At 42.8% G+C, this 27,836-nt stretch overlaps 2 protein-coding genes across 5 annotated transcripts; both read left to right on the forward strand.

Annotated features, from left to right (window-relative positions):
• Nucleotides 1-740: 740 nt before the first annotated feature.
• On the forward strand, nt 741-26,840 carry LOC125980119 (protocadherin alpha-C2). 4 transcript variants are annotated; one of them, XM_049739218.1, is made up of 3 exons: nt 741-2,957; nt 23,679-23,715; nt 24,958-26,840. In XM_049739218.1, exons 1-2 carry the CDS (start codon nt 813-815, stop codon nt 23,688-23,690), a joined length of 2,157 nt encoding a protein of 718 aa, XP_049595175.1. In that variant the 5' UTR covers nt 741-812; the 3' UTR covers nt 23,691-23,715; nt 24,958-26,840. The 4 variants fall into 4 exon arrangements, with proteins under 4 accessions (XP_049595175.1, XP_068507435.1, XP_049595147.1 ...); XM_068651334.1 differs by lacking the exon at nt 741-2,957 and adding an exon at nt 11,059-13,432; XM_049739190.1 differs by lacking the exon at nt 741-2,957 and adding an exon at nt 14,860-17,227.
• LOC137839560 (protocadherin alpha-C2-like) lies at nt 6,825-9,840 on the forward strand. The gene is made up of 2 exons (XM_068651336.1): nt 6,825-9,192; nt 9,314-9,840. The coding sequence occupies exons 1-2, from the start codon at nt 6,898-6,900 to the stop codon at nt 9,350-9,352; spliced, it is 2,334 nt and encodes a 777-aa protein (XP_068507437.1). The 5' UTR covers nt 6,825-6,897; the 3' UTR covers nt 9,353-9,840.
• Nucleotides 26,841-27,836: the final 996 nt, after the last annotated feature.

Raw genomic sequence — 27,836 nt, forward strand, 5'->3', positions numbered from 1 at the left:
GCAGAAGCCTGAAGCAAAATCTTCCTGGTAACACTTGACTCCTTGTCTAAGACCTGAGTTCTGGCTGGGGGAAAAAAACAAACACTGCCCTCAAACAAGATTCTGGCACCATGAAGCTTCATGAGGTATGATGTTATTTTTGTTGATGAGATGTTTGGTGTGCAACCTTTTGGAATTATATCCAAATTATATTTGGATTGTTTTTGTGATCAATGATTCTAGGTTCTCATATCTCCCCGTTTGCTTTTTAATTTTGTCAGTAAATAGATTTATGGCTAATAAATGCAATGGGAATGTTCACCTGCCCAGTCATTTGTAACGCTACAGTGTGCCTTTTTGGCCACATGGTGTCGCTATTACCCTTTACTGTGTAGCATAATTCATCTGATCGACATTTAAATCTCGACACACCCGTTGTAAAGGGTGGAGACATCTTTCTTTCCCATCCGATGTTGCTATTTGAAACAGTTTGCTTCTCTGAGACATGCCTTGAGGAATTCTTTAAAACATTTTGTATATAAATGGTGTTTTGCCTTCCCCAAAACATGCCAGTCATGTGCCATGATGGACAAAGGATGGATTTTTGGATGGGGCTCTTTGTGTTGCTTGCAGCATGGCCGGCTGCTTTGTCCGTGACACGTTACTCCATCCCCGAGGAGATGGAGAGGGGCTCCGTGGTGGCCAATCTTGCGGCCGATCTGGGACTGGAACCTGGAGGCTTGGCACAAAGAGAGGTAAAACTTGATATTTTTCACAACAAAAAATATCTGGATGTGAATAAGAAGACGGGTGAACTGCTCATCGTGGAGACAATGGACAGAGAATATCTTTGCCCCTCCAAACCAGCTTCTTGTCTGCTTAAACTTGATGTAATAATAGAAAGCCCATTGCGCATATTTAATATTGAGCTTGGAATAACTGATATCAATGACAACGCGCCATATTTTAGACGAGATAGGGTAGAATTGGATGTGTCTGAGTCTGCGACACCAGGGGAGAGATTCTCCCTTCCCAATGCAGTGGATCCCGATGTGGGTATTAATACAATTAAAACATACAAGCTCAGCCCCAGTCAGCATTTTGCCATTGAAATCCAGACAGGTACTGATGGGACACAGTATGTGGATTTAGTTTTGACCAGGTCTTTGGACCGAGAGGAGACTGCAGTTCATAATTTAATACTAACAGCAGTTGACGGTGGGAATCCAGTGCGCTCCGGCACTGCTAATATTATTGTGAAAGTGCAAGATACAAATGACAACCCGCCTCGATTTGACAAGCAGATTTATACAGTTAACATGACAGAGAATTCCCCCATCGGAACCACCGTGATCAAGCTAAATGCTACAGATCTCGACGAGGGGCAAAATTCAGAGCTCGTGTACTCATTCACACTTTACACGTCAGAAAAAACCCAAGACGTGTTTGCAATCAACCCCAACACTGGGGAAATAACAGTGAAGGGGACCATTGACTATGAAGACATGAAGTTTTATGAGATGCACATTGAGGCGAGGGATAAAGGCATATACCCACTTCTGGGCCAGTGTAAAGTGGTCGTCCATGTTACGGACATGAATGACAATTATCCTGAAATCACCCTTCAGTCTGTTAAAAACACAGTAAATGAGGACGTGCCTGTTGGCACTGTCATTGCCCTGGTAAATATTAGAGACAGAGACATGGGTGATAATGGCAAAGTCCATTTATTCATTCATGACTCAATCCCTTTTGTTTTAAATAAGTCATCAGACAGACCGTTCCATTATAAGCTTGTTGTGTCCAAACCTTTGGATCGTGAATTAGTCCCTGATTATGAAATCACACTAACAGTCAAAGATTCAGGAAGGCCACCATTATCTGATAATGAAACAATTACCTTGCATCTACTGGATGTCAACGATAACGCGCCACACTTCCCTCAGTCTTTTTACACCATCCGCGTAATGGAGAATAACGCTCCCGGTGCCTTGCTCAGTTCCCTCAGCGCGTTTGACCCTGACCTCCACGAGAACCAGTACCTGGTTTACTTCATCCTGGAGAAGGAAATCGCCAACACCTCCATGTCCATGCTGTTCTCCATCAACCCGGAGAACGGGAACCTTTACGCACTCAAGACTTTTGACTATGAGATGGAGAAGGAGTTCCTCTTCCACATCGAGGCCCGAGACTCGGGCTCTCCTGCGCTCAGCAGCAACGTAACGGTCCACATCATCATCGTGGATCAAAATGACAACGCCCCTGTAATCGTCTCTCCGTGGCGAGCGCATGGCTCGGTGGTGGAGGAGAAGATCCCCAGATCCACCGACAAAGGCTCTCTGGTGGCCAAGGTGATCGCTTTGGACGTGGATTCTGTGCACAACTCTCGCGTCACCTACCAGTTCCTTCAGGTGACGGACGCCTCCTTGTTCAGTCTGGACCAGTACAACGGAGAGATCCGCACCATGAGGATGTTCAGCTACAAGGATTCGCGCCACCAGAGACTAGTGGTGGTTGCCAAGGACAACGGGGAGCCGGCTCTCTCGGCGACAGTCACCATCAAGCTGTCCACAGTGGAGACGGCCGTCAAGGCCTACTCAGACATGACCGAGGTGCCTATGGAATACGACATCTTCTCCGACCTCAACCTGTATCTGGTCATCGGTCTGGGCTCGGTGTCCTTCCTGCTGCTCATCACCATTTTGGTCACCATCGTGCTCAAGTGTCAGAAGGTCAATCCCAGCAAAACGGCTCCTCCCTGCAGGAACAGCGTGATCAGCGAGCGGAACTCCACCATCGCAGATTCCACTCTGGTTTCCAACGATGCCTACTGGTACAGTCTCTTTCTAGCCGAGACCAGGAAAGGAAAGCTGGTGGTCAGGCAGCCTATGCCGAAGGGCTCCAGGTACATCGTGTCCAGTATTCCCAGGAGCACCGGCGTGTCTGAGACCAGCGATTCTGCACCTTCCACCTTGCAGGTAAATTAATTTTCATCTTGTTAAATGTTGTTTAAAATGATCAAGCTTCTTATTGGGTTGAAAACAAAGTCCTGTATTTTTTAAATACAGATACAGAATTTCTCTTTCATAGAAATGAAAATATAGAACACTAACTATTACCATAACACAAACAACACACAGCACTGTAATGTTCCTACCACGAGTCGTAGTAGCCTACTATGACTCAGTAGTTGACCACTGTGTAGTGGGCGTTTCTTCTGACCTCTCTAAAGGCACGGGTTCAGTTTCTACTCACTGATGGTGTGGATGTGAGTGAAAATGGTTGTCTGTCTTTATATATGCACTGTAGCTTGAATTGTGACCAATCCAGTCTGCCTTTTGCTGCATGTCAACTGGAAGAGGCTCCAGCTTTCCCATAACCTTGACAAGAAATTAAGAAAACTGGTGGCTAATAATAATATTAATAATAATGTAGATTTTCTGCACGAATATAATTGTAATTGTGATGTCATTTATGAGGCCATCAATCAAAGTCAATAAAATGTAATGTAAGAATAACCAAGGAACTCTTGACTCGAAAATATTAAAAAAAAGGAATCGGATAAAAACTTTAACCTACTAGAATTATGGAACACAATACAGTAATTCAAACACTGCTTCGTGTTATACAGCATACTGCACATTAAGACCGAGGGTGGCGCTATCTAGCCTTGTTTTTATAACACGACCTACTGATCGGAAATACGAGGACAGCGGCGGATTTCTTTTTTGCATCGTAAAGAAGAGGGAAGGGGAAGAAAGGGACAGCTCCCTGGTGCTGAAATCAACACGGGAAACGGTCACGCGTATGTTGGAGTCTCGGTCGGATTAAACTTGTTTACATAGTGTTTGCGGGTACATCTTTGGCAGTAAAGGCAAGCCCGTTTCATCACCTTCAGTATAGCGTGCCGCGATTTGGAAATAATGGACTTCTCAGAGACAATGAGGCCAAACAAAAGGTACGTGCACCTCCTTGTGTTGCTGTACACGGTCCACGTTTTGGCTTCCGTGACTCATTATTCCATCCCCGAGGAGCTCAAAGAAGGATCCGTTGTTGCCAACCTTGCTAATGATCTCAGCTTGGATGTTGCAAGTCTGATTAGACGAAAAATGCGTGTCGACATTATTGCCAACAAAAAATATCTGGATGTGAACAAAGAGACTGGGGAACTCTATATTGTGGAGAAGATTGACAGAGAACATATTTGCACGACAAAATCTACATCATCATGCTATCTCAAGCTAGAGGTGACGCTGGAAAATCCACTACGAATTTTTAACATAGAATTAGAAATACTAGACATGAATGACAACGCCCCTCAGTTCAGACGAGAGGCCATTCATTTGGATTTATCTGAGTCCACTCCAGCAGGGGAGAGATTCTCTTTAAGCAATGCAGTCGATCCTGATGTGGGGAGCAATTCAGTGAGCACATATCGTCTGAGTGAAAGTGAGCATTTTAATATTGAGGTTCAGACAGGTAGAGATGGATCCAAATTGGCAGATTTGATATTGAAAAAAACGTTAGACCGAGAGCAGCAAGCGTTGCACAATTTAATACTAACAGCAGTAGATGGCGGTACACCTCCACGTTCTGGGACCGTCAGTATTATTGTTCACGTTTTAGACAATAATGATAATGCCCCTCTGTTTGATAAGTCTATTTACAATGTTAAAATAATGGAAAATTCTCCTATTGGAAGCCTTGTTATTGATCTAAATGCTACTGACTTGGATGAGGGATCAAATTCTGATTTAACATACACGTATAGTTTATATACACCGGAGAAAACACAAAACACTTTTAATTTGAATCCTTCTACTGGCGAGATTTTTGTTAAAGGAATGCTGAATTATGAAGATTTTAAGATTTATGATATGGAAGTTATAGCAGCAGACAGAGGTGTCACGAGTTTATCAGGGCAATGTACGATCAAAATTCAAATTGAGGACATGAATGACAACCATCCAGAAATATCCATCAAATCTTTTCATACTCCTGTTAGTGAAAACATTAATGTAGACACAGTGATAGCGGTGGTCAGTGTGAGTGATAAGGACTCGGGAAATAATGGAGTGGTGGACCTTCACATTCCACATAATATGCCTTTCACACTGAAGGAGTCTCCGGATAACTATTACAAGTTAGTAGTTTCCGAGCCATTGGACCGCGAGAAGGTTCCGGAATACGAAATCACCTTCAGTGTTACAGACAGGGGGTCCCCTCCTTTAAGTGACAATGAAACCATGACTTTGCAGCTGCTGGATGTCAATGACAATGTCCCACACTTTCCTCAGTCTTTTTATACCATCCGCGTGATGGAGAATAACGCTCCAGGCGCCTTGCTCAGTTCCCTCAGTGCGTTTGACCCTGACCTCCACGAGAACCAGTACCTGGTTTATTTCATCCTAGAGAAGGAGATTGCCAACACCTCCATGTCCATGTTGTTCTCCATCAACCCAGAGAACGGGAACCTTTACGCTCTCAAGACCTTTGACTATGAGATGGAGAAGGAGTTCCTCTTCCACATTGAGGCCCGAGACTCGGGTTCTCCTCCGCTCAGCAGCAACGTGACGGTCCACATCATCATCGTGGATCAGAACGACAACGCCCCCGTGATTGTCTCTCCGTGGCGTGCGCACGGCTCGGTGGTGGAGGAGAAGATCCCCAGATCCACCGATAAAGGCTCTCTGGTGGCCAAAGTGATTGCATTGGACGTGGATTCCGTGCACAACTCTCGTGTCACCTACCAGTTCCTGCAGGTAACGGACGCCTCCTTGTTCAGTCTGGACCAGTACAACGGAGAGATTCGCACCATGAGGATGTTCAGCTACAAGGATTCACGCCACCAGAGACTGGTGGTGGTTGCCAAGGACAACGGGGAGCCGGCTCTCTCGGCGACAGTCACCATCAAGCTGTCCACGGTGGAGACGGCCATCAAGGCCTACTCGGACATGACCGAGGTGCATATGGAATATGACATTTTCTCCGACCTCAACCTGTATCTGGTCATCGGTCTGGGCTCGGTGTCCTTCCTGCTGCTCATCACCATCTTGGTCACCATCGTGCTCAAGTGTCAGAACGTCAAGCCCAGCAAAGCGGCTCCTCCCTCCAGGAACAGCGTGATCAGCGAGCGGAACTCCACCATTGCAGATTCCACTCTGGTGTCCAACGATGCCTACTGGTACAGTCTCTTTCTGGCCGAGACCAGGAAAGGAAAGCTGGTGGTCAGGCAGCCTATGCCGAAGGGCTCCAGGTACATCGTGTCCAGTATTCCCAGGAGCACGGGTGTGTCTGAGACCAGCGACTCCGCTCCTTCCACCTTGCAGGTATGAGTAATTTACTTAAAACCTACTAATTCATATAGTGAAAACATATTTCTGATTGCAGTTTTCAATTAAATCACAAACAACCTCACAAATCACATAACATGGAGTATTTTCAGCGTATTGAATCAATGATGACTCAAAATACAGTAAATCATAACCCATTTGACTTTTGCTCTATGTTCAGCGGTAAGAAACCAGAGGGAGGCGCTGCTTGACCAATAAAATAGTCCGTGCGTGACGCAGTGATTGGTGTAACGTTGCTGTTCGGGCAGACGAAAAAAAACACACACCACAATGGTTCAGGCCGATACCACGGCCACCTGAATTAGATCCATAACCAGTTACCGTTCTGCAGCTTATTGGGGTGAAACGCACGAGCGGATATTGGAGAACAAGATAGTTAGAGGAATCAAACGATCATTTGGATTACTAATATTTTTATCCGAGCTGAAATTGAACGGATCCGCACACAACAATGGGGTTCGTTTTACTGATGTGTTCTTTTAAGAGGTACGTGCTGCTCTTTGTGTTTTTTTCCTTTGTTCATCGAGCACCTGCTTCAGTCACACATTATTCAATTCCTGAAGAAATGAAGGAAGGATCAATAGTTGCCAACATTGCCAACGATCTGAGCTTGGATGTTAAAACACTAAACAAGAGGAAGATGCGGTTGGATATAATTGCAAACAAGCGATATTTGGACGTGAAAAGGGACACTGGTGAACTGTATATTGTGGAGAAAATTGACAGGGAAATTCTTTGTCCGAGTAAGTCATCAGCTTCTTGTTATCTAAAACTAGAGGTGATTTTAGAAAATCCCGTGCGAATTTTTAACATCGAGGTGGAAGTAATGGATATGAATGACAACGCCCCTCAATTTAGGAGAGACGTCATTCATTTGGACATATCCGAATCAACATCGAAAGGAGATAGATTCTCTCTCAGCAATGCAGTTGATCCGGATGTTGGAAGTAATACAGTAAAAACGTATAGTCTAAGTGAAAGTGAGCATTTTGGCATTGAAATTCAGACTGGAAGGGATGGCTCCAAATTTGCTGAATTAATACTGAAAGAGATGTTAGACCGAGAGAAGCAGGCTGTGCACAATTTAATGTTGACGGCAGTAGATGGTGGCAAACCTCCACGTTCTGGGACAGCCAAAATTATTGTTCAAGTGTTAGACACAAATGATAATGCTCCTCTGTTTGACAAATCTGTTTACAATGTTAAAATAATGGAAAATTCTCCTATTGGAAGCCTTGTTATTGATCTAAATGCTACTGACTTGGATAAGGGATCAAATTCTGATTTAACATATTCATACAGTTTGTATACGCCAGAGAAAACACAAAACACTTTTAATTTGAATCCTTCTACTGGGGAGATTACTGTTAAAGGAATGCTGAATTATGAAGATTTTAGGATTTATGATATGGAAGTTATAGCAGCAGATAAAGGTGTCACTAGTTTATCAGGGCAATGTACGATCAAAATTCAAATTGAGGACATGAATGACAACCATCCAGAAATATCCATCAAATCTTTTCATACTCCTGTGAGTGAAAACATTGACGTTGACACAGTGATAGCAGTGGTCAGCGTGAGTGATAAGGACTCAGGAAATAACGGAGTGGTGGACCTTCACATTCCACATAATATGCCTTTCACACTTAAGGAATCTCCGGATAACTATTATAAGTTAGTAGTTTCCGAGCCATTGGACCGCGAGAAGGTTCCGGAATACGAAATCACCTTCACTGTCACCGACAGGGGGTCCCCTCCTTTAAGTGACAATGAAACCATGACTTTGCAGCTGCTGGATGTCAATGACAATATCCCACACTTCCCTCAGTCCTTTTGCACCATCCGCGTGATGGAGAATAACGCTCCGGGCGCCTTGCTCAGTTCCCTCAGCGCGTTTGACCCTGACCTCCACGAGAACCAGTACCTGGTTTACTTCATCCTGGAGAAGGAGATCGCCAACACCTCCATGTCCATGCTGTTCTCCATCAACCCGGAGAATGGGAACCTTTACGCACTCAAGACTTTTGACTATGAGATGGAGAAGGAGTTCCTCTTCCACATCGAGGCCCGAGACTCGGGCTCTCCTCCGCTCAGCAGCAACGTGACGGTCCACATTATCATCGTGGATCAGAACGACAACGCCCCCGTGATCGTCTCTCCGTGGCGAGCGCACGGCTCGGTGGTGGAGGAGAAGATCCCCAGATCCACCGACAAAGGCTCTCTGGTGGCCAAGGTGATCGCCTTGGATGTGGATTCTGTGCACAATTCTCGCGTCACCTACCAGTTCCTGCAGGTGACGGACGCCTCCTTGTTCAGTCTGGACCAGTACAACGGGGAGATCCGCACAATGAGGATGTTCAGCTACAAGGATTCACGCCACCAGAGACTGGTTGTGGTAGCCAAAGACAATGGGGAACCGGCTCTCTCTGCAACAGTCACCATCAAGCTGTCCACGGTGGAGACGGCTGTCAAGGCCTACTCGGACATGACCGAGGTGCCTCTGGAATACGACATCTTCTCCGACCTCAACCTGTATCTGGTCATTGGTCTGGGCTCGGTGTCCTTCCTGCTGCTCATCACCATTTTGGTCACCATCGTGCTCAAGTGTCAGAAGGTCAAGCCCAGCAAAGCGGCTCCTCCCTGCAGGAACAGCGTTATCAGTGAGAGGAACTCCACTATCGCAGATTCCACTCTGGTGTCCAACGATGCCTACTGGTACAGTCTCTTTCTAGCCGAGACCAGGAAAGGAAAGCTGGTGGTCAGGCAGCCTATGCCAAAAGGCTCCAGGTACATCGTGTCCAGTATTCCCAGGAGTACCGGCGTGTCTGAGACCAGTGACTCTGCCCCATCTACCTTACAGGTATGAGTGGTCAGTGGACCCTTTTGATTTCAAATGTGATCAGGATTTCTGAGTTTATTGCAGTGTGTCACGATGCTGGTTTATTCATTCATGCATCTCTCAAACCAACTATCTTCATAAGGGTCATGGGCATCCCAGAGCCTATCCTAGCCACCTTTGAGTGGTCGGCGGAGTACACCCTGAGCTGGTCGCCAGAAAATCGCAGGCCATGTTGGTTATCCTTACACTTGAAGAGTTTTATCTCGTTGGTGTCATTTAAATGATGATGTTTTATTTGACCATACAACCATGAACAGACATCAGTTAAGCTAACCTAGCCAAAAGTTCCATTTTCAATTTTCTTTTACCTGATTTCTATATATATATATTTATAAACATATTTTTAAACAAAGCAAGTGAGCCAAACATTTTAAGCAAATTTCATAATTATTCTGTAAATCAACACTTATAACGGCGATTAAGAGGCACACCCAAATATAAAACAATTAGATATTTTTTTTTACATGCTTTTTCTAAACATCTGTTTACACAGATCATAAGGCTCATTGTTAAAATAGTTTCTGAATACTGTAGTAAAGTAAATGATGGTGTATTTTGTATGTCATCTGTTCTATTTTTAATTAAAGTTATGCAATTTGAGTATTTGAATTGATAAGGTATTGCTTGATTTTTTATAGTCTGAGTATTTAGTATTGTAGCTGTGCATGTTTTGTTTTATCTAAAAAAATAAATAATGTCAGTCACAGCATACTTGGATTTATTGGAAATTACTAAATACTTAAATTCTTGCTTTTCATATCATGTGCACCTTCAACACTGCTGGATTAAAAATTGGAGCAATCTAGGAAGTTGGGTAAATTCTACCCAATTTGTCGGCTCGATTTGTACAAAAAATGGGATTGTTTGTGCAAAACAATCCAGGAAGTTGGGTCAACATAATAATTTGATTGTTTTTGACCCATCAGTATTAAGAGTGTGACTTCCAGCGTAGTTTTGCATCAACTATCACTCCAAGATTATTATCATACACAATTTTTCAAAAGAATTTACCGATTTGTACTTAGTTTTTGATTTGTCTGCATGCACACTTGATTTCTGACCCCATTAAAAATAATTATATTACACGCTGTACGAGTGAAAAAAATTAAATTGAAAAATATGGACATTGGTTGCAGACATTCAAATCATTTTTAATCAACATGAATATGATTATATTTTCTACACTGTTAATGAAACATGATTTTAATGTGTGCCACCAACATTCCCATTTTTATGTAACTCCTTTTTAGTGTCTGAATGAAACCCCAATAGTGAAGAGTATTCTCTTACCTGTGGAAAATATTGGGGAGTTTAGTGCCCTGCTCAAGGGCACTTTACAGATTTGAGCTAGGCACTTGGTACCTTTTAGTATAGGCCACATTGCTTACAACTTGTGGTAGAAATGTAGTAATAAATGTATATATATATATATATATATATATATATATATATATATATATATATATATATATATATATATATATATTTAAGGGCTCAATCGATTTATATATAAACAAATAGGCTACATGAGTTGTCATGGGATTAAAAATATTATGGTGGCGCTGTTTGTTGTATTAAATGACAGCTCATTCGCATCGTCATCCGGTCATGTGGCGGTGATGAAATAAACTGGACGACTTGCAGTGCTGAAATAACCGTCCGCCAAAGTGGACAATCCGGAATACATTTACAATTGCGCGTTGTGGATATATTTGTATCCTGGAAGCGGACCTGACAAACTCGCATTTGGACCTATACTGAGGTGCAGTGAACGCTCACAAGAACAATGAGGTCCGTTTCAGTTTCGCAGCCACGACAAAGGTACGCATTGTGCGTCATTTTTATTCTTCTCTGTTCCGTTAATCAAATATCCACTTCGGTGACCCATTATTCCATACCCGAGGAAATGAAAGAGGGATCCGTCGTTGCTAATCTTGCCACCGATCTGGGATTGGATGTTAAAACACTAAATCAGAGGAAGATGCGCCTGGACATAATTTCAAACAAAAAATATTTGGACGTGAACAAAGACACCGGGGAGCTGTATATTGTTGAGAAGATAGACAGGGAACACATCTGCCCAACAAAATCACCAGGTTCTTGTTATCTCGGACTAGAGATGATCCTGGAAAACCCGTTAAGGATTTTTAACATCGAGGTGGAAATAATGGATATGAACGACAACGCCCCACAATTTCGGAGAGATGCCTTTCATTTGGATATTTCTGAATCGACATCAAAAGGAGAGAGATTTTCTCTCAGCAATGCAGTCGACCCGGATGTTGGCAGTAACACAGTTAAAACATATCATCTTAGTGAAAGTGAGCATTTTAATATTGAAGTTCAGACAGGGAGGGAAGGAAGAAAAATTGCAGATTTAATATTGACTAAGGTTTTAGACCGTGAGCAGCAGGCTGTGCACAATTTAATACTAACGGCAGTAGATGGCGGTACACCCCCGCGTTCTGGTACAGCGAGTATTATTGTTCACGTTTTAGACAATAATGATAACGCCCCTCTGTTTGACAAATCTATTTACAGTGTTACAATAATGGAAAATTCTCCAATTGGAAGCCTTGTTATTGATTTAAATGCTACTGATTTGGATGAGGGATCAAATTCTGATTTAACTTATACGTATAGTTTATACACACCAGAGAAAACACAAGACACTTTTAATTTGAATCCTTCTACTGGCGAGATTACTGTAAAAGGAATGCTGAATTATGAAGATTTTAAGATTTATGATATGGAAGTTATAGCAGCAGACAGAGGTGTCACTAGTTTGTCAGGGCAATGTACGATCAAAATTCAAATTGAGGACATGAATGACAACCATCCAGAAATATCCATCAAATCTTTTCATACTCCCGTGAGCGAAAACATTGACGTTGACACAGTGATAGCGGTGGTCAGCGTGAGTGATAAGGACTCAGGAAATAACGGAGTGGTGGACCTTCACATTCCACATAATATGCCTTTCACACTGAAGGAGTCTCCAGATAACTATTATAAGTTAGTGGTTTCCGAGCCATTGGACCGCGAGAAGGTTCCGGAATACGAAATCACCTTCACTGTCACCGACAGGGGCTCCCCTCCTTTAAGTGACAATGAAACCATGACTTTGCAGCTGCTGGATGTCAATGACAATGTCCCACACTTCCCTCAGTCCTTTTACACCATCCGCGTGATGGAGAATAACGCTCCTGGCGCCTTGCTCAGTTCCCTCAGCGCGTTTGACCCTGACCTCCACGAGAACCAGTACCTGGTTTACTTCATCCTGGAGAAGGAGATCGCCAACACCTCCATGTCCATGCTGTTCTCCATCAACCCGGAGAATGGGAACCTTTACGCACTCAAGACTTTTGACTATGAGATGGAGAAGGAGTTCCTCTTCCACATCGAGGCCCGAGACTCGGGCTCTCCTCCGCTCAGCAGCAACGTGACGGTCCACATCATCATCGTGGATCAGAACGACAACGCCCCCGTGATAGTCTCTCCCTGGCGAGCGCACGGCTCGGTGGTGGAGGAGAAGATCCCCAGATCCACCGATAAAGGCTCTCTGGTGGCCAAGGTGATCGCCTTGGACGTGGATTCCGTGCACAACTCTCGCGTCACCTACCAGTTTCTGCAGGTGACGGACGCCTCCTTGTTCAGTCTGGACCAGTACAACGGAGAAATTCGCACCATGAGGATGTTCAGCTACAAGGATTCGCGCCACCAGAGACTGGTGGTGGTCGCCAAGGACAACGGGGAGCCGGCTCTCTCGGCGACAGTCACCATCAAGCTGTCCACGGTGGAGACGGCCGTCAAGGCCTACTCGGACATGACCGAGGTGCCTCTGGAATACGACATTTTCTCCGACCTCAACCTGTATCTGGTCATCGGTCTGGGCTCGGTGTCCTTCCTGCTGCTCATCACCATATTGGTCACAATCGTGCTCAAGTGTCAAAAGGTCAAGCCCAGCAAATCGGCTCCTCCCTGCAGGAACAGCGTGATCAGCGAGCGGAACTCCACCATCGCAGATTCCACTCTGGTGTCCAACGATGCCTACTGGTACAGTCTCTTTCTGGCCGAGACCAGGAAAGGAAAGCTGGTGGTCAGGCAGCCTATGCCGAAGGGCTCCAGGTACATTGTGTCCAGTATTCCCAGGAGCACTGGCATGTCTGAGACCAGCGACTCGGCCCCTTCCACCTTGCAGGTATGAAGATGAGCAAATTAATCAGTAACTTGTCCTGTATCCTGACCATATATAGTGCTTAGATTCAAACAGCTTAGGCCTGTAAAGCACATAAATCTTTTTTTTTTGTTTGCACGAATTCTGCACAAACACCTAACAGCAGTGATCCAACAGTATATGAACAATTAAATCTACAACCTTTACTCGTTGTTATATTTGTATCAACACTGCAGGAATTATATATATTAGATATATATCATCAAACTTCCCATGGAACAAAATCTTATCACAAGACATGCTCCACATGCTCATCAGCTGCCATCAGAAAAAAACAATCATACAACTTTGGCACAATAGAACTTTCTTAAAGTTATATAGAGTTCTTATAAAATGTTGTCGATGATGATTGTAGATAAGCTCTCCCTAAGATATAGTTTCATTTCTTTTGACCTTACAGTAGCAACTGCAGTGTAACTGTAATGCATTTGGAGGTTACCTGACTGTGATCTTTGCAGTCATTTATAATCTGTTATTGTTTGCACACACGGGGAGGATTTGTTTTAACATTATCATACGTGATTGAGAATGTTATCATTATTTCTTTTTTTTTTCATTAAGTAGACTGTGTAGTGGGCTTGGTTGCAAAACCTAAGGGGAGGAACGACATGTAAAACGTGTTTTGATTCATTCTGTGAAATGGAGTTATCATTCCTAATTCTTTGTTGTTAAAATTCATGTTTTTATGACCATGATACATGTTGCCGTGCAACTGTTGCTGCTAACTAGCATATGCAAATCAGGTACTTTGTCCAACAAGCCTCAAACTCCGGCGGCTCACAATCACTTAAAGTGCCCTCTGGGTCCTACAGAGAAACTCTTGGAAAAGTGAAAAATTTGGGGTTGCTTAAAGTTCGAAGCAAAACAGAATTAAAAAGTCAATGCTAGGGTACATATTTTGAACTGAAAATTGTAAGATAGTTAAAACACATTCCAGAAAAATAAAACGCATACAAACAAGAAAAAAAGCTTTGCGTCAAGATAAGGACTCACAAAAATAATCACTATAAAATTAAAGCGCACCTTTTTAAATGAACAGGATACATTTGTCACAAATACAGTAATAATATTTTAAAAGAATATATTGGATTTATATAGTCCACAAATTGCAGGTGTTAACAAAGGGCTGTTCAGGTCGCTGCTCCCCACAAATAAAAAATCCTCGATTGGTGATGAAGTCATTTCTAAAAACGTATTCTATTGGTTCAGGACGAGGGGCGTATTTTTTTCCGTATCAGCGAAGAGAAGAATGACACTACCAGGAATATGATTTTTCTCTGATGCAGAAAAGACGAATTTGCACTAAACGTCATATTCTATCATTTTACACTAAGGATCTTCAAACTCACTATGGCGCGTGCGTCTCTCAGGCATTCGTGGGAACGGTATGTTGGAGTATATATTTGTATTTGTGCCATAATGAACACTGTGTGGACCGTCACGCATTATTCTGTTCCCGAAGAGATGGAGGAAGGCTCTGTGGTTGCTAATTTGGCATCGGATTTGGGCTTAGACGTGAGGACGCTGAGCAAGAGGAAAATGCGCATTGATGTTGTCGCAAATAAAAAATACCTTGAGATCAACAAGGACACGGGGGAGCTCTTTGTTCAAGAGAGAATAGACAGGGAGTTACTATGTCCTTTGAAAACGGCCACGTCCTGTTTTCTGAAATTAGACGCTGCGATTGAGAATCCAATTCGCATGTTTAACATTGAAGTGGAAATCACGGACATTAATGATAACGCTCCTCATTTTCGGCGAGGCACCATGCATCTAGACATTTCCGAGTCCAGCCCGGTTGGAGAGCGATTCTCCCTGAATAATGCAGTGGATCCAGATGTTAGAGACAATTCTGTGCAAAACTATCGCCTGAGCTCCAGCCAACATTTTAACATCGAAATTCAGACGGGGAGAGACGGCACCAAGTTTGCAGATTTGATTCTCACAAAGGTGCTGGACAGAGAGCAGCAGGCTGTTCATCATCTCATCCTCACTGCTGTGGACGGAGGCGTTCCGGCCCGCACGGGCACGGCCAGCATAATTGTTCGAGTCCTGGATGTCAATGACAACGCCCCATCTTTTGACAAAGACACATATTTGGTAGATGTGATGGAGAACTCCCCTATAGGTAGCCTGGTGATTCAATTAAATGCCACCGATTTAGATGAAGGCTCTAATTCTGACGTCTTTTATTCGTATAGTTTATACACATCAGAAAGAACACAGAATGTGTTTAGTTTAAATCATGAAAATGGTGAAATCAGAGTGAAGGAGATGATTAATTATGAAGATTTGAAATCTTATGAAATGGAAGTTATTGCTAGTGATAAGGGACTAAACCCCTTGTCTGGCCAGTGTAAAGTGAATATACAGGTGATAGATATGAATGACAACCACCCTGAAATTTCTATCAAATCCTTTCAAAGCCCAGTTAAAGAAAACATAGCTGTCGACACAGTGATATCAGTGGTCAGCGTGAGTGATAAGGACTCAGGAAATAACGGCGTGGTGGACCTTCATACTCCTCAAAATATGCCTTTCAAACTGAGGGAGTCTCCGGATAACTATTATAAATTAGTGGTTTCTGAGCCATTGGACCGCGAGAAGGTTTCGGAATACGAAATCACCTTCACTGTCACCGACAGGGGCTCCCCTCCTTTAAGTGACAATGAAACTATGACTTTGCAGCTGCTGGACGTCAATGACAATGTCCCACACTTTCCTCAGTCCTTTTACACCATCCGCGTGATGGAGAATAACGCTCCTGGCGCCTTGCTCAGTTCCCTCAGCGCGTTTGACCCTGATCTCCACGAGAACCAGTACCTGGTTTACTTCATCCTGGAGAAGGAAATCGCCAACACCTCCATGTCCATGCTATTCTCCATCAGCCCAGAGAACGGCAACCTTTACGCTCTCAAGACCTTTGACTATGAGATGGAGAAGGAGTTCCTCTTCCACATCGAGGCCCGGGACTCGGGTTCTCCTCCGCTCAGCAGCAACGTGACGGTCCACATCATCATTGTGGATCAAAACGACAATGCCCCGGTAATCGTATCTCCGTGGCGAGCGCACGGCTCGGTGGTGGAGGAGAAGATCCCCAGATCCACCGACAAAGGTTCTCTGGTGGCCAAGGTGATCGCCTTGGATGTGGATTCTGTGCACAACTCTCGCGTCACCTACCAGTTCCTGCAGGTGACGGACGCCTCCTTGTTCAGTCTGGACCAGTACAACGGAGAGATCCGCACAATGAGGATGTTCAGCTACAAGGATTCACGCCACCAGAGACTGGTTGTGGTAGCCAAAGACAATGGGGAACCGGCTCTCTCTGCAACAGTCACCATCAAGCTGTCCACGGTGGAGACGGCCGTCAAGGCCTACTCGGATATGACCGAGGTGCCTCTGGAATATGACATTTTCTCCGACCTCAACCTGTATCTGGTCATCGGTCTGGGCTCGGTGTCCTTCCTGCTGCTCATCACCATCTTGGTCACCATCGTGATCAAGTGTCAAAAAGTCAAGCCCAGCAAACCGGCTCCTCCCTGCAGGAACAGCGTGATCAGCGAGAGGAACTCCACCATCGCAGATTCCACTCTGGTGTCTAACGATGCCTACTGGTACAGTCTCTTCCTCGCTGAGACCAGAAAAGGAAAGCTGGTGGTCAGGCAGCCCATGCCGAAGGGCTCCAGGTACATCGTGTCTAGTATTCCCAGGAGCACTGGCATGTCTGAGACCAGCGACTCCGCTCCTTCCACCTTGCAGGTATGACGACACATCCGTCAAACATCTGCAGTGTTCTAAGAGCCTCAGTGATTCTATGTCAAGTGCGCCTATCTAACCAGAGCACCACTACCTTGCTGTGTTATGATAGCTGTTTAATTACGGTATATTTTTGATAGCATTTAATCTTAAACGAAATATACATATCAGTTGCACAGGATTAAAATGTGTTCAATTAACATGAATCATTAGGATATTATCGTAAAAAAATACATCAATGAACCACATTTTAATCATATGCATCTCAAAGTTAAGTGTAATTATGACATAGACCAAATAATGTAAACTTGTGTCCTTTTTTTGTCAACATTCTGCCCTAAACTCAAATAATAAAACTCCTATGGAAAGGGAACTAAATGATGTGTTTTATTGTTTATTTATTACATTATAGAAACATAGTGTAGGAAGAGTTAATGAGGCAGAAAGTTGATATTAAGTTGATGTTCATTTACATAAAGATGAAAATGATTCAAAATATGTTATTCATGTACATATAAGATTTGAAAGTAACAAAATGATCTACAGCAATGTTTCCTAACTCTTATTGGACGAAGACACCTAATAGATAATGCACTTCACACTGCCTAACATCCATCAATTTTCTGAACCGCTTCGTCCCCACGGGGGTCGCGGGCGTGCTGGAGCCTATCCCAGCCGTCAACGGGCAGTAGGCGGGGGACACCCTGAACCGGTTGCTAGCCAATCGCAGGGCACACAGAGACAAACAACCATCCGCACTCGCACTCACACCTAGGGACAATTTGGAGTGCTCAATCGGCCTACCAAGCATGTTTTTGGGATGTAGGAGGAAACCCACGCGGGCCCGGGGAGAACATGCAAACTCCACACAGGGAGGGCCGGAGGTGGAATCCAACCCGCACCCTCCTAACTGTGAGGCGGACGTGCTACCCAGTGCCCCACCGAGCCGCCCACTGCCTAACAATTATTCACAAAACGAGGTGAATTGAAAAAAATGATCTGGTCTGAATGCATCAGAAAAATTAGAGTCCATGTTTTATCTGAGCAAGTCAAAGATGATATACTCACAGGACTTATTTTGTTTCATGAATGGCAACAAGTGCATACAAGGATTTCGCATCTTCTTCATCTTGTGGTGGCGCATTTCTATTCTGCTTGTCACTGTAATAATAACTAGCATAGATAAATGAACAAATCTGTAATTTATACATTGTAATTAAGTGATTTTTCGGTGGCTCCCTGGCTAAGAATCACAGTTTTACATATAACAAACAAGCAATTGCATAGTATTGGCCAAAAGTTTTAAAACATGGTAAGACTCAAAATCAAGACTTTTACATATATTCAGTTTTATTATGTTGTTGCATGTTTGTATTTAAATCCCTGTTTGACACATTGCAATGTTGAGTGGTTTGGCACCCTGACCATGTTGGCGCTAACACAACTGAAGCTTTTTAGGTGTACTGGTTTTTGAACTTTTTAAATGACAAGTCATTCACAATGTTGTTGCTGTTATTTACATGCTGCCATGAGATTTGCATCAAAATTAGCCTAAATTATATGAACTATTGAATTATATCTGCTCGTTGGCTTACAAATGTTTTGCTCTCACTATTTGCTGATACTTTGCATTCTTTTATTTAAGTTAGGCCTATTATTTGATTTAAAAGAAATCAACATATTTGAGGTAGTACACCATAATGCTTTAAATTTGACACATTTTATACACTTGCATGTTGAAGTTTATCGTGCATCTCGGATTTAGGATATAAGATAACGGGGGAACATAAATGCCCTTCACCTCGAGCGCTGCGTTTACAAATCAATTACTAGATTGGTGGATGGATGACTTACAGAGGAAGATAAATGACGTTATCAGTAGGCTTTAAGAGAAATAAATCAGTGTCACGAGAATGAGTGTGATTAGGTTTGTGCCTACCATTTACAACCACTAGACTCTATACTGAAAATGCGACTCATTGTTCTGAAAAAGTATTGCATTATGTTCTAAAAACAAGGATTCCATAAAATAGAATAAAACATTTTAGGACGTATCACACATTAGTTTTATACATTAAGTTTATTATACCAACACAACAAACTGATTAATAACTTTACAGTTCATAATAAAATTGATAATTTATTCAGAACAAATCGATTTTAAAAAAGACTTGCAAATGGATACCTATACCTTGTATTATTATTTTTTTAAACACTGTAAACACTTATTGTGCTGAAGTTTGTATTTGTCAAATAACTTAAGTTAGGATATATGTCGGTGTGGGTCTGAAAACATTGGCTGTTATTTTGTCGCGAAACAGATTAGCTTTTTTTTAAATTAATAATTAAACGTTGGAATATCAGTCGTTTTTAAAATGTAAGGATTCTTAAAAACGAATTTCGTCGCTGCTGTCCACAAAATCTCCCACTGGTGACGTTTTCGGTCTCGCGAATTCTCATTGGAGGAGGACTAGAGAGACGTTCACCAGTGACGTCACACGGGACACAAGCGGTGAGAAAATAGAATTGTTTTAACATCCTCGTTGTGCTTAGTCGTTTAATAGGAGATCGTCTCCTCTACCTTTCGCAACGCTTAAAGGAATTTAACATCAACATGATGCACCGCTTCTGTAAGTTAGTCGAGACGCGCCCACTTGTCTTGCTTCTCTTTTTGTGCACACTGGTGGACATGGTGTTGTCTGTCACCCACTACTCGATTCCTGAAGAGATGGAGGAAGGTTCAGTGGTTGCTAATTTGGCGTCCGATTTGGGCTTAGACGTAAGGACGCTGAACAAGAGGAAAATGCGCATCGATGTGGTCGCAAATAAAAAATATCTAGACATTAACAAAGACACGGGAGAGCTCTTCATTTTGGAGAGAATTGACAGAGAATTTTTGTGTATCTCCAAGGCAACGACGTATTGTATTCTGAAATTGGACGCAACGATTGAAAATCCCATACGCATGTTCAACATTGAAGTGGAAATCACGGACATTAATGATAACGCTCCTCATTTTCGGCGAGGCACCATGCATCTGGACATTTCCGAGTCCAGCCCGGTTGGAGAGCGATTCTCCCTGAATAATGCAGTGGATCCAGATGTTGGAGACAATTCTGTGCAAAACTATCGCCTGAGCTCCAGCCAACATTTTAACATCGAAATTCAGACGGGGAGAGACGGCACCAAGTTTGCAGATTTGATTCTCACAAAGGTGCTGGACAGAGAGCAGCAGGCTGTTCATCATCTCATCCTCACTGCTGTGGACGGAGGTGTTCCGGCCCGCACGGGCACGGCCAGCATAATTGTTCGAGTCCTGGATGTCAATGACAACGCCCCATCTTTTGACAAAGACACATATTTGGTAGATGTGATGGAGAACTCCCCTATTGGTAGCCTGGTGATTCAATTAAATGCCACCGATTTAGATGAAGCCTCTAATTCTGACGTCTTTTATTCGTATAGTTTATACACGTCGGAAAGAACACAAAATGTGTTTAGTTTAAATCAAGAAAATGGTGAAATCAGAGTGAAGGAGATGATTAATTATGAAGATTTGAAATCTTATGAAATGGAAGTCATTGCTAGTGATAAGGGGCTAAACCCCTTGTCTGGCCAGTGTAAAGTGAATATACAGGTGATAGATATGAATGACAACCATCCAGAAATTTCTATCAAGTCCTTTCAAAGCCCAGTTAAAGAAAACATAGCTGTTGACACAGTGATAGCAGTGGTCAGCGTGAGTGATAAGGACTCTGGAAATAACGGCGTGGTGGACCTTCATATTCCACAAAATATGCCTTTCAAACTGAGGGAGTCTCCGGATAACTATTATAAGATAGTGGTTTCTGAGCCATTGGACCGCGAGAAGGTTCCGGAATACGAAATCACCTTCACTGTCACAGACAGGGGCTCCCCTCCTTTAAGTGACAATGAAACTATGACTTTGCAGCTGCTGGACGTCAATGACAATGTCCCGCACTTCCCTCAGTCCTTTTACACCATCCGCGTGATGGAGAATAACGCTCCCGGCGCCTTGCTCAGTTCCCTCAGCGCGTTTGACCCTGACCTCCACGAGAACCAGTACCTGGTTTACTTCATCCTAGAGAAGGAGATTGCCAACACCTCCATGTCCATGCTATTCTCCATCAACCCGGAGAATGGGAACCTTTACGCTCTCAAGACCTTTGACTATGAGATGGAGAAGGAGTTCCTCTTCCACATCGAGGCCCGAGACTCGGGTTCTCCTCCGCTCAGCAGCAACGTGACGGTCCACATCATCATTGTGGATCAGAACGACAACGCCCCCATGATCGTCTCTCCGTGGCGTGCACATGGCTCGGTGGTGGAGGAGAAGATCCCTAGATCCACCGACAAAGGCTCTCTGGTGGCCAAGGTGATCGCCTTGGATGTGGATTCCGTGCATAACTCTCGCGTCACCTACCAGTTCCTTCAGGTGACGGACGCCTCTTTGTTCAGTCTGGACCAGTACAATGGAGAGATCCGCACCATGAGGATGTTCAGCTACAAGGATTCGCGCCACCAGAGACTGGTTGTGGTCGCCAAGGACAACGGGGAGCCGGCTCTCTCGGCGACAGTCACCATCAAGCTGTCCACAGTGGAGACGGCCGTCAAGGCCTACTCAGACATGACCGAGGTGCCTATGGAATACGACATCTTCTCCGACCTCAACCTGTATCTGGTCATCGGTCTGGGCTCGGTGTCCTTCCTGCTGCTCATCACCATTTTGGTCACAATCGTGCTCAAGTGTCAAAAGGTCAATCCCAGCAAAACGGCTCCTCCCTGCAGGAACAGCGTGATCAGCGAGCGGAACTCCACCATCGCAGATTCCACTCTGGTGTCCAACGATGCCTACTGGTACAGTCTCTTTCTGGCTGAGACCAGGAAAGGAAAGCTGGTGGTCAGGCAGCCTATGCCAAAGGGCTCCAGGTACATCGTGTCCAGTATTCCCAGGAGCACAGGTGTGTCTGAGACCAGCGACTCCGCTCCTTCCACCTTGCAGGTAAAATTATTTGCAGATGTCACTGCAGCGATGAAGAATGAAAAGTAATACAGTCACTGTGTAGCATTTTTTTTATTTTAAAAACTATGACAAACTGCAGGTTAGACACTAGAAGATTAATTGAATAAAACATTTAATGTTCTAATTTTTAAGTCTCCCAATTTGTGAACCTAATTGAAGAAAAATTTTAATGTTCTAGTTTTTAAGGCTCTGGATTTGTGGACTTTTTACAAATGTGCGTTTTTTACAAATGTTCCGATTATGCTGTTGCGTTATTCCGTGCACACTATTTATAATGCTTTGAGATATTTTCTTGGATACATTCGTGCATGTGTGGTTTCTATGTGTGACTGGATCTTGTGATATGCCTAAAACAAACAAAACAAAACATGAAATGGTTTTAGAAACAGCCTTCAAATTGTGTTGCAGCTACTGCTGTTGATGTCAAAACTGGTTTGGTCATTATCCTACAATATAATTAATTACAAGAGTGGACATGGTGGGTATTTATATAGGTTTACATTCTAAAAGTTCATGACTGAAAATACAAACATAAAATCATGTACAAAACCACTTACTGATCTTTTTTGTAATATCACCACAAATTAATAAAGATTTAATATAAGTTGATGGCAACAACTGATGCTTCCATTATGCTTAAATTCAGCAAACATGTTTTTTCTGAGTTTTACAAAGCAACAGACCCCAAACTAAACAAAACTAGGCTGAAATTAAACCGAAACTAAATCAATTAAAATTGCTTTGCAGACGTTCTGTCACGCCCATGCCAGAGCACGCTCGGCCGTCAACTTCCCTCGCTACACCCCTTCGTTATCGTCATGTCTGTCACCTGATCCCTCTTGTTACCTGATGTATTTAAACCCTGCACGTGTGTTCCTCCTTGTCGGTGTCTACTGTTGTTTCCATTCCTGTGCCCAGTGTTCCTGTTCTTGTCGTCTGGTTTTCCCTCGGTCTGTCTGGAGGCTCACGGTCAGGATTTTAGCCTTGTCCAAGTGGACTTCTGTCGGTCGGTCTGTCTGTTTGCTGGCCGTGAGTCTCTATCCCGTCTGTGTCGTCGGTTCCCCGCCTGCCTCCCTTCCAACTCCCTTTCCCTTCAATAAATGCTGGTTCAAGATGCATTTGGTCGCCCTGGCTCAATTCATTCCTGACACGTCCCATCATTTATTACACTGTCTGTTATTCACATCCCAGTAAGTACAAGATCTAGCAGAAACAATGTTAAATGTATTTTTGTTTGTAATGAAATATAGTATGTCTATAATTCAGCGCCTCAGCTGCTGAATCTGGCAACTATGTTCATATTGTCTCTGAATTGAAACGCTCACCACAGTATAACATTAACAATCAATTGTTTTTATGAGCTCTGTAATGACCCCACCTTACTTTTTTCTTTTTCTTCCCTCTCTAAAGTACCCGAAATGAGGGAAGGCCACTCAACAGCTTGGAGGTATGCAGGCGTCACTCTCAGCAGATTCACTTTCAAGAAAAGATGTCTTCTCTTCTTTTGTTTGTTCCTGTGTTTTTTTTGTGCTTTTTCTCAGTTGGTGCTATTTCTGTTGAATTTCTCTTTCCTCACAAAGTCACATTGTTCACCTGTTCATGTCCATATTTTGTCTGCACTTGATCACATCGATACCATCACCCCAAATGCATGCCAAAAAAAAGGGAATCAGTTTATCATCTAATCTTAGCTATAATAACCACAAGCAGTGGTGGCTCATTTGACAATTTGTTGTTGAGAGTGACACAATTAGATTATTTACAACATAAGTGACGCATGCTTGATATTATACAGCATGTGCACAAATTTGTGGGTCAACTTCAGCCAGTCCTTGAATACACCTGTTAACCTATACCATACTTCTTACATTCTGCTACTGGACACAACTATAAATGCCACACATTAGTGCTCATCTATTTTAGTAACATTTTATTGTAGGTAGCCTAAGGTGCAATTACTGCTTTGCACTGCATCATGCAAATGAGGGTCGTACCAGGCGCCGTCTATTTTTCTGAAGCACAATAGAGTAACATTTCAAAGTGGCCTATTATTTGGGCCAACCTATGGCACACCAGTGCAATAATCTTGATGGGTAATAGCACCATCATGGCAAAGAAGTGCTCACTCGCATATCGGTAGACGAATTACTGTACAAATGTGAATTAGGCCATTTGTGTATATTTAAAAAATTTGGCTAACGAAAATGGGAGCAGGAACATGTTGCATTTATATTTTCAGTGTACTTGCTGACATAACTGCAAAAACTACAACAATATTCACATTGTTACGAATGCATGTTTTTCCCTCGACAGCTCCAACAAATCATTCTGAACTAATATTTCTCATTATAAAACTTTGTTATTGGACTTTGTGTTGCTTCTCCCACATTGCTTTAGTTACAGTTGTAAACAGACTCAAATGTTTCACACTTTGCTTGTTTGACCTATTTTTTTGTGTATGCAGGATGTGCAAAATGAGCCCAGTTACCCAGTTTCCTAGCAACTATGCTCCTTCTCATATTTCTCAAGCATGGTGTTTGTCATAGCATTTACATTCAATGATCTGGCCCATTATTTGTGTCTTCAGCCTGCAACCTCCCCTTCTTATCTCAGAATGCATCTCAGCTTCAAGTAACCAGTCAATTAATTATCTCTAATTTTTCAAACTATATTTTGGTCTGATTGACAGGCATCTACAACCAGCAGCATTCGATCCACATGAAGGCCAGAACTGCCCCATTTGCAAATTAGGACCAGTCATGAGCGGAGACCTCCAGAGGAAAAGAGATAACCCGGAATTGACATCACTCTCATTCCCGTCATGCTCAGCCTGGTTCCTCGTACTTGACATCCACTGAATGCTGCGGTGAAGGACTCCCAACCCTTCTTACAATGTCCTCTATTCTTTAAGCACATGAAAAGCCAATCTAAGCCTTTTTAAAAGTTTTCAGTGTGCACGGCATGACCGCATGGCTTCAACCACACTTCATCCCAAAAATATGTTAATGTATAAGAGACGTCATTTGCCAAGAAACAGACTGGACCATGAGAAGTCCAAAAGGCCAAAACAGGAACAATGTGAGTGGACAATTGGATGTGGTATTGCCTAAATGAGACTGTATTGCCTCTTAGGACCAACCAAACATAATGTGTACAGTGTTTTACATTTTTATCCACGTTGTCTTTCTGGTTTGTCCATTATCATCAATGGAAACGGCACATTATATTAAAAAAGCAACAACGTGGTTTGCAAGAATGAGATTGGAACTTTATACTTAGTGACAAATGTCATCATGAGCAAAGCCCCCAGTTTTGAATGAGTGTGAAGAATGATTTGGGTGACTTAACAAACCTACCGTCTTGAGAATTTCACGAAAGTTGTTGAAGGAATAATGATTTGTTTGTAATATTTAAAACATTGTGGTTTAAGAAAACAAACCGCGCCCATTGCTACTTAGTTCAAATTGTCTTGAAATGATGGTCAACTATAGAAAAATAAGTATATTAGCACATGTACTGTACATTCCAATGGTAAAAATTAGCCACTGCAGCTGTAATGTGGTGCCTAACCTTTGCTACAAAATGATTTCATGTAAACAAGTTGGGTTGTTAGGTCAACAAATGCAGAAATGAGAGTCATTTTGTCAGTGTTCACCCACTTTCATTTTTTTATTGCATGGAATAACCGTCATAGTTTTAGATAGTGTACAACCCATTTTCTGTATCAACAATAATCATCCTCTCAGAACTGGACAGTTGTGTACAGTATCATGCATTTTCCTTCAATAATACAATAAATACAAGTGTTATTGATTATAATTATGAATACAATAAATACAAGTGTTCTTCTGATTTACTGAGCTGAGGACCATAAATACCCTCTTTGTATATATCACAAAATATACATCATATTGTTTACATTTGCATTTAAGAAGGAAAACTGTCGTCCCTTAATATCAAGCTTGTCTAAAGTTGTGTAACATGGTTCATTATACATTTCAAAATGTTTACAATACCAGAATTGTGTATTTGTCACCAAATAAAACCTGTGCTCAGGTGTTCACTGACTACTTGACCTGCAATACAACATGGAAGTTATGTACAGAAAACCACAACTACATACTATACAAGTGTATGGTGATGTTTTCCTTGAAATGCAATTCTTAGACTTTTCCCACTTCTGTCCTGGGGATAAATGTTTATATTCAAGAGTGCACACAATTTTAAGAAAAAACATTGGACTTAATGGAGCCATAAACGAGTTAATCAACACAGAAGACTATACAATGTGATAAAACGCCTTCGAGCTGAATATTGTGGCCCCAAAAATGATGTCATATTCATCCTTTCAGTGCCAAGCACATTAACACATCCAGTAAATAATATAATCTATTCTGGGCAAACACTTGAGTGGCTGCAGCTTACATGTTCAAAGTTGTGATGTTTTACAAGCAAGTACATTAAAAAAGTGCATTTGTACAGTGGTGCTTTGACAGTGAAATATATAGTTGAGTGTGTGTGTAATGTGATCTTATTGTATAACAGACTGAATAAAAACACAACAGGAACTAATGGGTTGTTATGTGATGTTAAGTGAACAATACTATTCGATTTATGTCAACTGTTTGTGTTGATACAGTGATGCACTTCATCACCAGACACATTTTTGTCAGTGAATGCTTACATCACGTCATTATTAGGCCTGACCAAGCAGCAAATTAGACAAAAGGTCCAGAATTCATGCCTGCCTCAGTGTTGCCTCCTGCTTGGTCTCCAGGGAGATGAGCTCTAATATAGAGAGGCACATTTAGGAAGAAAGGCTTTGTCATTTTGCCACGTAAGTCGGGATGTTACATACCATTTTCATCTCTAAATGTTAGTGATATTTATATAAACTCAGTACATAAGAATTCATATGAACACACCGTCCACATTTTAAAAAAAAATTGGTGTGCATCACGATTTGCTTTGATTGCAGCATTCACAGCATCCCTCCCCCATCTCCTTCCTCAGCGGTGACCTGCGGAAAGGAGCTGCGTTGCCATGACTACGAGCTGTCTGCTCCCTGAAGGGCGTTGTGCCTGGTGCTCTGACGCAGCCTGCCATTTGATATTCAATCATACACACAATGCTCGCGCACGCGCACGCACGCTAGCGTGCTCGTGCGGACAACACATCCTTTCTCTTGAGTGTTAATGGCAATCAGTTGCAATCGTATAGAGTTTGTTCAAATTGGTGCAGTGTGGAGGGAGGGAGGGAAGTGGAGAGGGAGGGATGGGCGAGGTTTTACGTTATAATATGCACCAGCGCTTGGACATGCGCAGCTTGATTTGGCCTATATCCAGAAGTTTGACGCAATTAAGGAGAGGGGTGTGTCAAATGTTTGTTGCTTTCTTTCTTTCTTTCTTTTTTACGTTTGCACATACGAGATCAATTTATCTATGTAAATAAAATGTTGTACGCACGCCAAATTTAATAATTATTGTGGAGACACTGTTTTTAGAGAAATCAAGCAGACGTGAATGGACGTGTAACAGTGGCAGGTTCAGATATTCTCCAAAAGAGGTC

This window comes from Syngnathus scovelli, chromosome 1, assembly GCF_024217435.2.
Source record: "Syngnathus scovelli strain Florida chromosome 1, RoL_Ssco_1.2, whole genome shotgun sequence".
Lineage (NCBI taxonomy): Eukaryota > Metazoa > Chordata > Actinopteri > Syngnathiformes > Syngnathidae > Syngnathus > Syngnathus scovelli.

What these genes read in the sequence shown, in the direction of transcription:
- LOC137839560 (XM_068651336.1), top strand. Translation starts at nt 6,898, where the DNA reads ATGAAGGAAGGATCAATAGTTGCCAACATTGCCAACGATCTGAGCTTG. An exon ending in CTGCCCCATCTACCTTACAG is followed by an intron (nt 9,193 to 9,313) that starts GTATGAGTGGTC and finishes TATCTTCATAAG; the next exon opens with GGTCATGGGCATCCCAGAGC.
- LOC125980119 (XM_049739190.1), top strand. Translation starts at nt 14,888, where the DNA reads ATGAACACTGTGTGGACCGTCACGCATTATTCTGTTCCCGAAGAGATG.